This window comes from Sphaeramia orbicularis, chromosome 15 (genome assembly GCF_902148855.1).
Source record: "Sphaeramia orbicularis chromosome 15, fSphaOr1.1, whole genome shotgun sequence".
In the NCBI taxonomy this organism is placed as follows: Eukaryota; Metazoa; Chordata; class Actinopteri; order Kurtiformes; family Apogonidae; genus Sphaeramia; species Sphaeramia orbicularis.
This window is the reverse complement of record NC_043971.1, coordinates 19,623,965-19,640,886: the sequence shown is the minus strand read 5'-3', so window position 1 is coordinate 19,640,886 and position 16,922 is coordinate 19,623,965. Positions and strand designations below refer to the sequence as shown.

Genomic DNA, 16,922 nt, shown 5'->3' with positions numbered 1-16,922 from the left:
ATTTACTGTTTCATATTACACAGAAAAGAGGAGAAAGAGGAGAAGAGTTAATGGTGGGTAAGGGCTCTGGTGGGTCGTGCAGTCAGGCTCTGTTTTGAATGTAGCTGCTTGTATAAGTGCTGTGCAGTTGTCTGGGTTTATGGATTCGCTGACTGCGGAAAATGTACTTCTCTATAGTGGTCCTTGTCCTGACTAAAGCTCTGGTCACAGGTAAGTTTACTTTGTTTACAGCAATGTAAAGATGTAAGCAAACAGACAAAAAAGAAATAATGAGATTTTGTAAGGCATATTACTTTCAAGTCACAAATTTTGCATTTATCAGTGATTTTTGGCATGACAATCAACTTAAATAATTTTCCATATGTTATCTCTCCAAAACAAGTTGCAAGTGCATTAACAAATGCAATATATGGTATTACTTTATAAACAGTATAAAAATGACAAGGCTTTATTGCAAGCGTTTGCAAAACCAAGTTGCGTAAAATCCAATAGTGGACTGCTTTTTGAGGTTGTGGTCAAAGCAAAAGTCAGCAAAAGTCATTTGACCTCATTAAAATGCCAAACAATGACTTAATCTACAGTATCCTCCTCTATATAATCTTCTAGTGATGTTCAGTTTTGCGTTAAGTTGGGTTCAATCCCTGTTGCTGCTTTAGTTGACACATAGAGGACAGACCCTGAGGGAGATTCTCCAACTAACATAAAAACCAGCAAAGCTGCATGGGAGCCCAGATGGTCCCTGTTATCTTGTCGTGTTCCTTTTAGCCCATTTCTTAGTACGGTGCTGAAGATGAATGTTTACCACCTGTAGATTCTCTTTGCCTATCTGATCACACATATTGTGTCCAGACTTTCTGTCTCCTCTAGACAGACCTGACCCATCTGGCAAAAAATAACACACAACCACCTCCAGGAAAGTAAAATGGGGCACAGAAAGTATGATTTAGTTTTCTCATTCTTCCTCCTCTAAACTATGCTTTCTAGCTGTGACAGACTGAATTCCCAACCACAGATGGAATGACATGTGTAAGTAGAACCAGTGATAGCTGGAGCTCTAAAACACTATAAATCTAAGCAGCCACAGTGGGCGTGCATGTAAAAGCATTTTGTCTAAATGTTACAATTATGTTTAATTGGCATGAAATCAAACAACTAGCAAAAACTCTGACATTTTCCATGTGGGGCACATTACCAACTTTTGTTAATTACCAGTTTAAAAAGCAGAAATGTGTTACACAAAGTCCTTGATCTTACAGCCTAATTTTTACATTTAAAAAATACAGTTGTACAAAATTTTAAATGTCTTATTCAGGATCAGTGTATAACATTTTAACAAAATCATACATATAAAAATACAGAAGACAAAGAGTAATATTTGAATGTTGGAAATCGAGTAGTAAATCACATTTTCTCCAACAAGGGTAACCACTATATTCCACCTGTATTTGTTTGTGTTTTGCAACAGAGGTCTGTCACGCATTGAATGTGACAGTGACCCCAGGGCCTGTTGTCATGGTAACGGAGAGAGACAACCTGACACTGTCCTGTCTGGTATCTCAGCGGAAGAGGAGCAACAGTGTACTCATCCTTCGCTGGTTCTTTACTCCTCCTGCTGCTCCCACAGTCTCATCTCCTCCCTTGCCTCCATCCCCCTCTACTCCTACACTCGAACCCACTCAATATCTGATCGCAAAGATGGGCATAAAGAAAATGAAGCTGTATGGGAACTACACTCGCCGTTTCCCCCAGCCAAAGTTTCGTCTGTATGAGGAGAATGAAGGAGAGATTTACCGGTTACGGATTTTTAATGTGACAGGGATGGACCAGGGTTTCTACACCTGTAGAGTGCAGGAGATACGCAAACACAGAAACACATGGCGAGCCTCATCCAATGGTACCAGCACCACACATCTGACAGGTAACCAACCATGTCCATTTACACACTTGGCCAATTTCACACTTTGTCTGTGAAAGGCTCCAGGCCCACATTTTGAATGAAATTATGATTGTTGATCTACAGACGAAAAATCAATGTGTAGTTTGAGGAAGACCAGCTTAGGACGTGTAACTTTTCAAGATACTGAAGACACACTAGCATCATTGCTTGACAGAGTCAGATAAAGGAAAAAAAACTTTTAAGCTATCACCATTCTCTTTTACTTTCTCTTTTTGGTTGTTTCTAACAGAGTTAGTTTTCAAGCTTTTCATTACATCAAATGCATTGGAATTTATTAGAATGCATTTACCCATCTTGTGGTTCAGGTGCAAGTTTTGAAAAACAACATTTCTACTTGACCAAGTGGTAAAAACAATAAAACTATGTTATAAACTTTGTTTACAAGGAATCTGGAGGATCATTAACATTTCTGCTTATTAAATACTTTTGCACTGGTCACTAACAAAAGGGAACAAACAGAGGAAAAAGGGGATTTCAGGAAAGGGTTTTCCATCCACCTCTTTCCAAGGAATTCCCTTTCAGCCACACACATTCAGCTGAGGCATGCTGTCCATGTTATCTGGCAATGGAAATAACCGAATAAAGGAAAATCAACAGCTTTTATTAGAGGACAAAGGGCAAACAGAGCCGTGTAACATTAATTCTTCGACTTCAGCTTTGCTATTTGCTTCAAGTAGTCCCTGTGTGTGTTTGAGTGTGACCCCAGTCCTCTGGCATTTCCATCTCAAAACAATGAGCTCACACAGCCAACCCACACTCAACAATATCACTCTGTGTACGAGTGTGAGGAGAAAAGGTAGAGTGCTGCTGAGCTGGCTACATTCAGAAACTCTGAAATACATGACGTCAGCATTTTGGGTTTACTTTTCTGCAAACCTCAGGAGAAAATGTGCTTCAAAATTCAGATGCATTGGGACTGTTTCAGTCTTATTTAGTGTACCAAGGTTCCATTAGTAAGTATTTTAAAGGACATGAAGTGATTCTTTTTCCACTACAGTCCATCATTTCACTGAACTAGTATAATCAGCAGGAAACCATCTGTCATCAGTGCATGAAGGGTTAAGACTTATCCAAGATGCTGCTTCAGTGTGATAGGGGTGGTGTTACCTGACACACTTGCACAAATTACCTTTCACTAGCTTTGTCAGTAAACTTTAGTTTGAGCCATCTGACAACGCCCTGCCCTATATTTGGGCCAATGTCCCACTAAGGAAGCCACACAACCTCAGGCATCTCCGACATGCATTGACCACAGAGCCAGACACACAAGAGCTGACATTATAAGGGTAAACAAAGAGAAAACTAAGTTATAGCTGTAATCCAGGGAACCCCTTCAGTCTGCGTATTTCAGAACAAAGGCGCCAATCTACTGACATCACTGGACCACTCTTATAAAAAACAGTTTGGACAGAGGGAAAATGGTTTCTAAATCCTGACATTAGACCCAAAGCGCATAATGACTGATGCAAATGCTCACTTTTGCTTCTCTAAACTGGCCAGAGGAGCAGAGAGTCTGCGCTGATAGTATTACATTTTATAAGCCTGCTCAGGTTTCAAATTCCACCAAGTTCAGAGGCTGGTTGACTTTTTCTGGGTCCTGTCCTCACAGCTGGACTGAGGGAAAGCAGATGAGCATAAATCTTTGCCTGATGCATTCAGCTTTGCATAAAAACCTGTGCAATTTACTTTTTTTTTTTTTTTTTGCCAAACTTGGCTCTGGTTCATATGCATGTGCTTGTGTGGACACATCTGTATAGAGTGTGTACAATTTAAGCCCACAGCCAACATGTGGTTAACCACAGTGTGAATGTCACATCTGTGGCCTATTTGCGTTGCATTAACTGTTAACTGCTCACATTGTCAAGAGATGGATGTTCAGTGTACCCTGCCACCTTCTGAGTTTTTAAACTTCACTAATCTTTTCATTGAGCAGCAATAACACTTATTCTCATGATATATAAATGACAGAAATCCCATTAGTACATACATAAATATTAACCTTTTAATAATGACAATAGTACTGAAGTAATTATTCACAGCGAGGTCGTAGAAATAACCTTTTGAACTTCTTCAGCTGTTGTCTTAGACTCTGTTTTGTTCATTGACAATATAATTCAAATAACAATTGATGATAATGACCAAATATTTAAAACATAAGGAATATTTTGACTGACATGTGCTTGTGTTGTGATTCTCTGCTCCTCTTAGTGCTTAGGCTTTCACATTGATCTTTATATCTCATATAGTTTTCTTCCTGAAGTTAATTACCAGTAGGATGACATTCAGGCTAGATGATTATTTTATTATCCCAACATGGACAAAATGTGCAGCACCAGGCTAGAAGTCAATTAGGGTTATCTAATCATTTCTTATTAATGTGTTTATCAACCTATATTTAAAAACATGACACATCATTAAGGAAAAATAATACATGTGAATAACCTCTTTGACTCTCTGCAACCTCCATAACCCATCATTCATTGTCACACATTAACAAAGTTATCTTATTTGCTCTCTTTTCTTTTTTTTTCTTTTTTTTTCTTTTTTTTTTTTTTTTTATACATTGATGAGTAAACAAATTGGAAACCTTAAACAATTTGTGAAGTGACCACCAAAAGGAAATGGTAATGCAGAGTAGTGGGGAACTCCCAAACACTGTCCAAGAACAGCAGTACAGTCAGACCCCTGTGTGTGTGCGTGGTGGGTTTGGCTGATGCGGCAGCAGACTCCCTTCATGACAGCGGTTTGATATTTCTGGAAACCACTGAGGCTGTCTGCTGTGTTGGGTCGGTGCCCTGAGACAACAGCATTTTACAAAGACACTTAGTCTGGGCACACTCCTCTGTCCTCAATATTTTGCTTTTGCTGACGTTTTTTTTTTTTGTTTCTACAGTGCACTTTACTCTCGAGGACGGAAACAGTGAAGGACTGTGGCGTTTATTTGCAGGTACAGTCCTTCCCTCTAGCACTTATTCTATTGATAATGACACTTGTAATGCATATTTTATGATTACATCTGTGTCTTTTTGGTAGATGTCTATCTATGTGCAGTGCTGATCTGCTCACTGGGCCTCCTGTCCATCTTTCTCTTTACTGTGGCCCTCACATGCCAATATTTTTACAGACGACACAGGCTCAAAGGTACAACAAACTCTTGCTATATTTTCACACTTAAATAGTTCTCTACACTAAATGTCAAGTCAACACCCACTCATCTTTACTGCTCTTTTTACAGCCAGTTACCTTCTGGTAAAATGCCCAGAAAGCAGGTACAGTACGCTCTCATCAGTAAAGGACTGATTTTGACGGTTCTATACACTATTAAACTCAGTCTCTTCTTCCTCATACAGCTCAGGAGAGACTGTAACCAGCTCCAGCAGTTCTTCCAGTTCATCCCCAAGAGCACAAAGGAAAGTCACAAAGCAGAAAAGTGACAGAAAAGTAACAATAACACCACCTAAACCACCTGAGGAGCCACCACCTCACATACCAGTTAAAGGTAAAACAGATGTCACATTTTGGACTGTAAATAAATCCTCTTTTAACCCCTTCACGTGAGGAAAAAAATACATTGTACACATTTGGGGGTTTTATTTTTTCTCTCTCAGTGGCTGATTTGATCATAGTGTCACATCACAGAGCAGCAGGAGTCATTTAAATGTCAGTCTGGGTGTTTTTGTGTGGTGTTTCCTCCAGACATTTACACAGGGTGGAGAGCGGCTCCAGCACCCTGTGATGCTAAGACAGGGATTTAGTGGGTTAAGAAAACAACAGCGGATGAAGCTATCCAGCAAGGACAAAAGCCGAAAATGATATCCCTGTTGTAATTTAATTTTTAGGGACAAAAACTGCATAGTTCGGGGAAGAGCGAGAGACTCACAGTAAACAATGTGAGAAACCTAATATTGTATTTGGGTAAAATCCTTCCGATGATACTTCCTGAGGTAAAATCCTGCCGAAAAGATTTGAAAAAAAGCTCCCATTTGTGCAAAAGAAAAAGCACAACTAGTCTAGGTTTAATATAAAGTGATTGTGAAGGATGATTTTGACATCTGTAGAGTCTTATTTGGGATTTCTTTCCTCCTAGCTGTTGTTTTGAGTCAATTAAGGCTGTCTTTGTTTTTCAGTGCCTGTTGCTGCAAAGAGACCTCAGAAGCCCAGGAGGTTAAAGACTCAGCAAAGGAGATCTGTCCCTGTAAGTCTTTTTTTTTCCCCTGGCCCCACCTCTTATACATACTATATTCTACCATTAAACATGTTTCCTACCTTTATAACAAACTACAAAACATACAAACTTCATTTATCTACAAAAGTGTTTTTTTCTTTTTCTTTCAAGCAGAGTTATTGAGATACATGCAAGAGGGAATTTGTTTCATGACTGCATGATTGCCGACTGGAGTTTATTGCCATCTCTTCATTCAGTTATGAGCTTGATAATTCTATTTAGTTTTATTGCTTCTCAAACACAATTATTTATTTAGAGTGCTTCATTAGTTTTATACCTACAATAAAAGTGTCATGCAAGTATATATATAAAACTACCCAAACTAAGAATCATCAGTATTTTACTAATGCTGTTCTTGAGATTCTGTGGTAAAACAAAGCTCTCAGGATGTAGGCTTTAAGATTTTTGTTTTTTTATGAACATACTGATTAGATTAGTGCAATTTAGAGGATCTGAGGATGTTGGACAGGACTCCTATTGTACCAAATGTTTCTTCAACTAAACTGAATGTTCCAAGAGGTCTCGCAAACCCCGTAAACACATACTTTCTGCAGCTGAAAAACACTAAAGAGATGTTTGCCATAGAAAATTGACAAATACTACTGTTTAGTCGATGCCTGCAAGACACATTTGACTCTCGATATGTATACTTCTGGGAAGACTCTGAAATGCTTACAATATATCTAGCACATTCCACTTTTGTCTTATCTCTTGGCTGAGTTCCTTCAAGTTTCTCTCACCCTCTGCCTTCCTCCTCCAGCCTCGAGTGATTCAGGACGATAGTTTGACATACGCAGAGCTGGAGCTAGTCAGACCAAGGCCGGAGCCCCCAGCCTCCACCAACCCTGACCCTGCATCGTCGAACTCAGACACTGTGTACGCTCAGATCCTCTTCCAGGAGAGACAGCTGTAAACCCAGCACTTCTGGATACATGGATGTCGTTGAACCTCCCGGTGAGGGAAAAGATTCAGTTCTCCATACTGAATCAATTGCCATTCAGAGAACTTATTTATGAACTATAACTATGGCATTTAGCAGTTGTTGGGTAAATGGGAGGAGTTGTATTCGTCCACAGCACAGCTCCATTCTGACACAGCAGTTTCTGAGTCTTATAAATCTGTTATTTGTTTTGTTGGCATCGTTGGTCTGTATGCCAGATGTTTGCGCATGGAAGAATGCTCTTACTGTTAACTATTCCTGTTTAAACTCAGGAGACTGTGTAGAGGGAAACTATTGTCCAGGCTCTTTTACTGCAGCGTTATAAAGCACTGTAAACCGTAGCTTTTCATTCACATTTATAACTTCAGTACTAATACACCTTATTAATAAATATATGCCTGGGTGTGACTGACGCATAGTATTTTTGCTCTCTCTCTCCATATTTTCTTGTTTTTAACCGAGTCTGGACTAGACTCAGGTCTTTCTGGAGTCAATTCATTTTTGCACAAAAAGAGAAACAACTGTGTCATACAGCTGTGTTACATTCATTTTTTATAGTAGGTGTTCTTGTTCAGTTTTTGACATGCTGGGTACATAGATCCAGGGACACAACCAGCACATTACTCCTGTCTACTAAGAACCAGCCATCAATTTGACAAACTGGGGAATAAATAAGTGGTGTTACCTGTTAAGTGTAAGCTGCTAGGATTGTTTATTTAAATACAGCAGCTGGAAAAGCTAAAAGGCTATGTAAATGTTACAACTCACAAGTTTTGATTTTCTATTGAGGACCATCACAGATATACATATCAACAAAATGACAGTAACAGAGGAGAAAGTCAGTTGTTTTTGATTTAGAAGTCAGATCAACATGGTGTAGGCATAAAAAGCAAATTTGAAACCTGGAAGCAGCAGACATTACGCTTAAGCACCAAGAAAAGGTGAAGGGTGTAGGCCATTTTGTGAAGGGCAGTGTGTGAAAAATGCAATGAAGATGGAGCTGTATGGAGGAAAAGAATGATGCACATCCACACCTTTCTCTCTTCAAGTGGGAGAGATCAAGAGAGAGACCATCATCCCCCACGGTTCAGACTCACTGACTAGGATGAACCTGCTAATGACTACATTTATTCAAATTAGACTAATTGTAATCATGGTTAATAATTAGCTTTACAGTGCATTATAATTGGGTTAGGCTACAAGATGGTTCTGCCTAGGTGCAATAATTTATTTGATTTAATTATTCTGAGGAACCCAGTGGTTTGACATTTCATATCATAAAACCAGCCGTGTAGAGAGAATGGAGATGGCCGTTGTCTTTAGAGAAGGTCATTGCTCGCTCTCTGGGAAAATTATGAGGACTATTTTCCACTCTATTAAGCTACTCCACTTAGCACAATTAGCCACACACATAAAGGTTAAAGAGAGAGACCTCTTCCTTTATGACAGAGAGGAGTGGTGCATGTGTATTAGAGAAACAGACACAGAGAGAAAACAAGCTTTCACAGTGCAGACACTATAATTTAAAAAGATAACTTAACTCATTGGAGCATTGATAATGCACTTTTCAACAGAAAGACTAGGAGCAACATTTAGAAAGGGTTAACTTTAATACTGTCTGTCTTCAAATAGGTCAGATTTACCCAGGAGTGGGTTGCCAAGGGCCTACAGTGATTACTGAAGGTTCAGCTGATTGAACACTTGCGTGGTAAATGAAGGCCTTTGTTAACCATAAACCCACACACAAAAAGCTGTGACAAGCAAATAGGATACCTCGACAAGACCGTCCACATCACACACATAATGAAAACAGAAAATTTGAGGAGGAAAAGGGCTTTAGAAATGCAAAAGCAATCATATGATCAAATGTTCTTAAATGCCACATTACAAAGCTTATGGAAAACATTACTGTGAAAACAACAAAGACCAGTAAACTATTCCCAACCAACTAAACATCCTGAATAGCTGATGCCACAAACATCTACCAAAACAAAACATTACAACTGTTGAAAGCATAAAATGCTGACATATGTGCATTCCTGACTTTTTATAATGGATGCTTGTCTGAGAACACTGACTTTTCCAACACTACAGTACTATTAAAAAGCAGTATTTCTCAGGGAACCCTGGTTGAGCAAGTATGCAGTTGTTTTGACTCTGAAGATACATAGTTCAACCACAGGGTTAATTTAAAGAGTTGGCTCAGTGTTTTCCATCACATTACTTATTCACATCCTCCCAGTAGGTCTTAACGGTTCTAGCCTGTTTCCATCTTTTTTTTTTTTTTTTTTTTAACTTCACTTCTCATTGTTTTCAGTTATGCAAGTTTAAATATTTTAGTTAATGAAATGCAAGACTGTATTTGAGATTTGTCAAAATGAATACATTTTACAGGACAAGACTCAAAGGAAAAGAGTCAAATAGCCATACTTTTATTCACATTTGTTGAAATTCATTATTTACACAGAAAAAAATGCATAATTAAATATTTATGGATGTGTTAAAATATCATAATAATATAATATGTATTAACTCTGGTAACATTCTCCCTGATTGGACACATAAGAATATAAAACACAGCTTCTCTCAATGCTCAGCTGGTAAAACACTGAAGTATTTTTTAAAGGTCTGTCAAGGTCTCGTTGAAAAGGATCAGGTCTGTGTATAAATGGTAGCTGGAGGTGGAGGCTGAGCCCTGCCACCCCTCACTCACAGATCCAGGTGAAAACTCTGCCCCAGGCATCACCCACCAACAGAGTCGCATGGGTCCTACACAGAAGAGAGAGAAAATCTAAATAATAGCTGCTTATTTGGAATTCAGTTTGAGATTATGCAAACATATTATGCTGTATATGGAAAAATACAATTATACATATTTAATGCAGTACTTGTGAGTGTAAATCTGTTTAAACTAAATCTGTTCCAGAAATGTATTAGTGCTAAAATTGTTGTGAACATAATAATGTGCTTTATGTTTTCAAAAACTTTTTAAATACATGTTTTAAATACACTTTGATTTGATTAATAAACACAATAAATCACACCTCTCTTTGCTGTTGCTAGAGGTACATGGGTTGTATGTGTGTGTTTTACTGTACCTGGACATGGCCAAAGCTGTGATAGCCGGATTATTTTTGTAGCGACGCTGTGGCACAGCCTGATTTCTGTTCAGCTCTTGACATAACACCAGCTGTCTCTTCCAGCTTTTGACCTGGCACGAGCTGCTCACTGTGGATACGTCAGGAAAATACTTCCATTTGTTACTATGTCACCCTGTCTGCAACCTTGACCTCGCTATTGACACGAGAAAACATTATATGTACATTAACACGGCATTTATCTGTGGTCAGCAAACTGTTAAAGGGAGAAAAACCCCTCAAATATAAATGCTACGGTGTTATGTAAAGACTAGTCTCAATGTAATTTGCCAAGCATAATACTCCTATGAGGTGACGCGAGGCTGTAACCAACGTATGCCAAATTGGATCTGGGTATTATTGCTTTCTAAATTATACACGCACACACACGTCAGCAGAATTACTCATCAGTGTTTACTGCCTCTATGTTTAATAACTTTATAACAACATAATTCCTGCTAGCCCTAATGCTAGTGAGGGATGGGGTAAGCATTACAAACTCTCATCTAGAAAGCACGCTGTCTAGCTCCGAGATGAGCGGTTAAAAATAATCATCTCACACTTAAGGATTTATCTAATTAGATAATGATGGGTTTCTTTTTTAAAAGGAAATACAAGCCTCATTTCTTCTTGTGTGGTTGCACTTCAGTCGGTCTTGCATTTGTGCTCTTTCCTGTCAGCCGCTCCCATCATCTCTGAATTTATAAATACAATACCTACATGCATATTCTGTCTTACTGCCTGCTGCATTACCGTCTTTTTCTGTCCGCGTTGTTCCCTCCTGCCCTGGGGACACATGCTCTTCTAAAGGGCCAGGTAATTGTGTTCGGGTGTACTCTGTCCTCCATATCTGTATGAGACACACATAACGAGTAGCAAAATCAGATGTAATTCAACATAATAACAAACACACTCACATAAGCACCAGCACACACACATATGCACCATAACTCAAGGTAGAAATGAAGTAATAATACTATTGTGTGTGTTGCACATGCGGATGAGCACCCAGTCCAAAGTGAAGTCTAATTTAGAGTTAGCAGCTTTGAAAGAAGAGAGGCAGCACATGCTTGTATTTACACTAAGCAAAAACAGTCACACACCACATACATATGCTGTTATTAATACCTTGATGTACATCCAAGCTGCTGCAAGGCTAATACCAAAGTAATGACTGCCACAATTCAATACTGTGCATCTTACTGCTGCTGACCTATTAGTCCAACAAAGCAAAGATCCACCTAAAGTGGATTTTTACACACCGATATAATGACAGTAGTTTGGTGCAGGAAAAAGCCAATCCATCGACTGATATCATATCAATTGTCTTTAAATGCATTAAAACTTTGTGTCAATAAAAAGTAATAAATACTAACATAAAAAAATCTGGCTCACTGAACATCAAAACATAAAATCAGAACATAAAAGAAATGGATTATCTTATTTTTTCTGAGCTTTTTTCCTTCATATTCAGCCACCATCAGGACCAAAGTCTACTAACACATTAATACCAATACCGCTTATTAATTGGCCAAACTGACTAATCACGTTATGCCTAAACAAAGAGTTACAACAAGGCAAGACAAAAATTTTCCCCAAATAAACAGAAGCTATCATTCATCACAATCAAAAATAAAAACTTACCCGTATGATGCCATCTGCACAGCCAGTGACAATGACATTCCTTGCGTCCCACTCGTGTCGCTGTGAGAAGCTGACACACAGGATGTCTGCCTGGAGCCCGCAGGAAATGTCAGTACAAGTCAACAGCTGACCCTTCATGGTCCACAGGTATAACACCGGCCCAGCACATGAAGCAATCTCCCCCTGTGAGAGAGTCATAGGGTGGTTACACCCATCTGTACAGAGATATATTCATAGAAATGCACACAAAAGAGCAAAATTCACACAAAGAGGATATGCACGCTGTCAACAATGAGAATCCTCCCTTCCTCATGCTGTGAGCTGAACGGAGAGGAACAACATGCGAGCATTGAGCCAAAGACTACAACAAACAGTTGAGAAAGAAGAAAGAAAGAAGTTTGGACAAGAAGTTGAGAAAGAGGTGAACAAGCTGTACTTACAGTGAGGTCATTGGTTGCCAGCGCAGAAACACTGCTTTTATGTCCAGCTAGTTGCGTAATGTAGCTTAGCTCTTCCAGATCCCACAGGATACAGGTGAGGTCACGGGAGCCACTTACCAACATGTTGTGGACCTCAGACACAGCTAAACATGTTACTGCATCTGTGTGACCGTATAATGGCTATAAAGGAAAACAGGCCCAGTGTCAATATGAGTTTATTTACTTCATCTGTGTGCAAATGTGTTCTGAAGACTCATGTTAAGTCTGATGCAGAGAGGCGTACTTGTCTTAGTTTCATGTGGGTGAGTTTGTCTTTGCTGACTGCCACATCCCACACACACACCACAGTGCTGGTTCCTGCGGTGACAACTGTTGTCGGGTTGGGACAAGCAGCGCACAATGTCTCCCCCCAGTCACACAAATTTTCACATACTGCAAAAGTCTACAGAAAGACAATACACAGGCAGACCATCATATATCATGAAGCAGAAACTACATATTTTACATACTGAATATTTTACTACAACACCTGAAAGAGGAACTGCCAGTACTAAACTGATTTTACGCTTAGAATATCCATGTATGAAAAAAAGTAGTATATAAAAAGTTGTCATGAAATCAGTTGAAAAGCAATGTGTAGCCTTATAAAATAAGTAAAACTTGGCAATTGTTAACTATGATAGGTATATGGCTTTGCTGAGTATTCAATTCTGCTTGGTCAGTGGTGGCCTTCTGCCTGCAGCATTGATATAAAGGATGAAGAACGAAAAGCAGGTCATTATTCCAAAATAAATCCCAGAATGGTGATGTTGGACCTTGACGTGAAATATTTTTGGTCAATAATTTGACCAAAAATAGTTGCAGAAAAAGTATTTGATTAATTTCAAAATTGTTTTACTTCTTATGCAACATAAAATGGTCCATTAGATTTTACAACTGGAAGTGTGTTTAGCATAGCAACAGTCTTTAATACAGAAATAACCTGAGAATGCCTTATATAGAACTATCAGAACTGAGACTCTAACAAAGCTGTGAATGAATATATGGTAACTGTCCACTGCTGGGATAGAGTAGGATTATTTTTTGGATAGTGGAAGATAAAATAATTTAAAATAAACTCTTATGTATCAGATAAATTAGTAAGATGCCATATAAATTGCATTAAACTCCAGGACAGTGAAGGGCACCAGCATCAGGTGGAACCACCCTGAGGGTTTGCGGAACGTCACATATGGATTTACATGTCAGTTGTGAAATAATCCAAACTATGTAACATTGGTCTCTATTGTCCTCCATGTTTACCTTCTCTGTAGCATAGTTTCCAAATGCACAGCTGTTGTCAGGAAAACCCCAGCTGAAGAAGCAATTCAACTGTGGTGACAGAACAAGCCGGTTTGTCTCCAAGACCAGGACCTCTTTGTCCAGACACAGTATCTGACCCACTGGTCCTCTTGGCAGCTCTGCAGTGTTAATAAAAGTGTATGACGAGGAAAAAGTTTAGAAAGAAGAGCGTGTTCATTTATTTGTCAGTTAAACCATATGCACAAATAAAAGAAGTTATGGTGTGAAAATAGAAAAAGGTGACCTTATTCTGCCTTTTGTGTACTTGAATAAAATTGCCTGGCCAAATAAAGGTAATGGCTCTTCAAAAACATCACATTAAAGAGTTTGGTAGCTCAGTAAACTTGTAGAGGATTTCATTAAATTGACCAAAGAAACTGGGCAATTAAAAACTATTCCCAGATTACACCAAGCTGAGGCTGTGTCCTGAGGGAACACCTGCGTTCTGGACAGGACAAGTTGTGTGTGCATGAATGTGGGTGAGGCAGCGTAAGGGAGGCTGTAATTGTGCCTGTAATTGACCTATTCATGCAGGAAAAGGCAGGAATCATTATATCCCATCATCAGTTCTGCTTCTAAAATCCCCAGAAAGAAGTTGTGTCTGCATTAGTCTTAGCATTCCTCCTCCTATTCATCTCTATCTGCTTATTGATCAGATCAGACACTCTAAGATTTAATATGAAATGTAATATGCAGGAATCTCTCCCTGAGCATTCGTAGATTCATCTCCTCTCCCTCAGTGGGCCTTTAGGGATATTCAGATTATTAAGTGGGGCTCAGCGGAAGAGTCATCTCCATATTGTGGCTCTAACAGATAGCTCCTACTAGTGTGAATTAATCTATGGATGTACTTCCTCTGTTTCAACAATTCCCCTGAGACCTGGGTACATCTTTGTATATAATAATTGACATCAAATGGGGTGAAATACAATAAAGAAGGCTCAATACAAAACAGCACTACATGAGGAGCGCTATGATTGAATGTATTTAGTTTACTCAACAGCAAATAGCAATGCTGATTAAGCTATTTGGAAAGATCTGTTGCATCTTCATAATTACTCTCTTTACCACTACATACTGCTCCTACCTCACCTCAAAAATCCCCTAAAAACAAGTATTTATACTAAATTATGAACCAGTGGTCTATTTAAAATGGATCAATATATTCTCTACTATTAATAAATGGGTGATTAATCCTTAATTAATGTTTCATTGAGCAGAGGACGTATGTTTATTAGCTTTTCCATCACTTGTTTATGGGGAAAAAAAACGTATACTATCACACAACTTCGTGCCCTATTTTACCTAAGACATAAAAACATAACAGCACGATGATGTGAATATACTTTACTGAAACTAAAATCAATTTAATATTCAGTAAATTTGACCTGGAACAGCCTCAATGTACAAACAAACTGTAGCACTTTTTTGGAGAACATGCTTTTTGCTCAATTAAATTTCCAACTTAAAAATGTCATTTAAGGTTTTAATTTTACTGCTATCAAATGTCTAAACAGGTCAGATTTGATCCAAACTGTATGTAAAGGGTTACATACCGCTTCGTCTATCACTGGCAATTCAGCATCTTTTCAGCATGTTTTAATTCCTATGGCTTGAGAGGAAACTTTAAGGTGTAAAAAATGAGTAAAAGGTGAAAATTTAAGGTGTTTTAAAAGCAGTGGGATATAAAAACAGGTAACTGACAGCTATAATGACCAATCATTACTGTGGAACAAAAGTGGAAATAAAGCAGAACACTTGTATAACTAAATTGTATAGCTCTGTATTAATAAACACCGATCTCACATAACATTCTAACCACTGACAGGTAAAGTGGAAATAATTTTCTCATTCCAGTGGGACTTGTCAGTAAACGGGATATTCTAAAGTAGCAAGAGAACATTTAGCCCTTGAAGGTGATATGTTAGGAACAGCAAAATAGGTAAAGTAGGGATCTGAGTAACTTTGACAAGGGAGAAATTGTGTTCTTGTAGTTCATTCCCATTGTAAAGTGGTTAGTACCTACCAAAAGTATCTGAGGAACAACAACTGGATTCCAATGAATCCAACATCTATAGAAGCAGAACATTATTACAACCTGCCAAATATTGTGTTGGTTTCCCTTTTTCAACAAGAACAGTTCTGACCTGAGGCCTAGACTCCACCAGACCTCTGAAGGTGTGCTGTGGTATCTGGAAGTAGAAAGGTGGACCTGTATGGATGGATCAGATTTATCTGTCCATTACCTCCCACAGATGATCAATTGTCCTGAGATTGGGATTTCCTTCCTTAGTTCATTTTTGGTCAGTACTAACCACTGTAGACCAGGAACACCCAACAAGACCTGCAGTTGTGGAGATGCTCTAACCCAGTCATCGCTATTACAATATGATACTTGTCAAAGTCACTCAGTTTCTTATGTTGCTCATTTTGCTGGTTTCAACACATCAGCTTTGAGGACAAAATGTTCACTTTCTACCTAATATATCCAACACAGTGAAATGTGCCACTGTAATGAAATAATCAATATTATTATCACTTCTGTCAGTGGTCATAATGTGGCTGATCAGTATATGTTCACTGAACTATGTTAGTTCCTTGGCCAAAAACGTAAACTGCTGACATTAAAAGTTGATTAAATCACATGACTAACCGCATGACTATGACTACAGGCTGCAGTTTGCAGGAAACAAACTGGCAAAACAGATTTTCAGAACAGTATGTGTGTAAAATGGCTGAATTGAGGGAGTTGCACTGTGAGTTACACTTCAAAGATCAAGCCTGGCCAAAAACAAACACTAAAAATAATTATATTGTGAAGTGGAGGCCTCATAGGTAGACCAAAGCACATAAACAGAGTAATTATGAGAGGATGTGGAAGATTAATGGCCTTGACTCTGCTGTTCACAGAATCTGAGAAGTGAATTCCCAGGTCGAGTTGCCAAAAAACCAAAAAGGCAAAAAAAATGTAGCAGCAAAGAAATTCAGTGACTTGCAATACTACTCTCAGTGTTCATCAATGTCTCTTCTTTCATTGAGTATGAATAAATGATGGGAATAGATTATAAAAAGCTAGTCAAAGCCTCAGATTTTTTGCCAACATGACATGGCATTTCATTCTCTATTTTTATATACAGTCTATGCTTAGGACTGAGAAAGAAGAACTACAGAAAAAAAAAAGAAAAAATGGCATATTTTCCCCCTCTAAGATCTTGTCTGTGCAACTGTTTTGTTGTAT

General features: G+C 38.5%; 2 protein-coding genes across 2 annotated transcripts in view; one reads left to right on the top strand and one right to left on the bottom strand.

The window, feature by feature from the left end:
* Positions 1-2: 2 nt before the first annotated feature.
* On the top strand, positions 3-7,535 carry vstm4a (V-set and transmembrane domain containing 4a). Its single transcript, XM_030156039.1, has 8 exons — positions 3-210; positions 1,466-1,918; positions 4,851-4,904; positions 4,991-5,098; positions 5,193-5,226; positions 5,308-5,456; positions 6,085-6,152; positions 6,943-7,535. The coding sequence occupies exons 1-8, from the start codon at positions 162-164 to the stop codon at positions 7,093-7,095; spliced, it is 1,068 nt and encodes a 355-aa protein (XP_030011899.1). The 5' UTR covers positions 3-161; the 3' UTR covers positions 7,096-7,535.
* A 1,998-nt stretch (positions 7,536-9,533) lies between these two features.
* The window catches only part of wdfy4 (WDFY family member 4), a 44,815-nt gene continuing 37,426 nt past the window's right edge, over positions 9,534-16,922 (bottom strand). The window contains exons 58-64 of the mRNA XM_030156038.1: positions 13,646-13,803; positions 12,627-12,785; positions 12,344-12,523; positions 11,904-12,086; positions 11,013-11,109; positions 10,221-10,350; positions 9,534-9,891 (exon numbers count right to left, since the gene is read on the bottom strand). Of these exons, the coding sequence (XP_030011898.1) occupies positions 9,828-9,891; positions 10,221-10,350; positions 11,013-11,109; positions 11,904-12,086; positions 12,344-12,523; positions 12,627-12,785; positions 13,646-13,803 (971 nt within the window). The 3' untranslated portion in view covers positions 9,534-9,827. The remainder of the gene's footprint in view (positions 9,892-10,220; positions 10,351-11,012; positions 11,110-11,903; positions 12,087-12,343; positions 12,524-12,626; positions 12,786-13,645; positions 13,804-16,922) is intronic.

What these genes read in the sequence shown, in the direction of transcription:
- vstm4a (XM_030156039.1), top strand. Translation starts at nt 162, where the DNA reads ATGTACTTCTCTATAGTGGTCCTTGTCCTGACTAAAGCTCTGGTCACA. An exon ending in CAGCACCACACATCTGACAG is followed by an intron (nt 1,919 to 4,850) that starts GTAACCAACCAT and finishes TTGTTTCTACAG; the next exon opens with TGCACTTTACTCTCGAGGAC. An exon ending in AGCAAAGGAGATCTGTCCCT is followed by an intron (nt 6,153 to 6,942) that starts GTAAGTCTTTTT and finishes TTCCTCCTCCAG; the next exon opens with CCTCGAGTGATTCAGGACGA.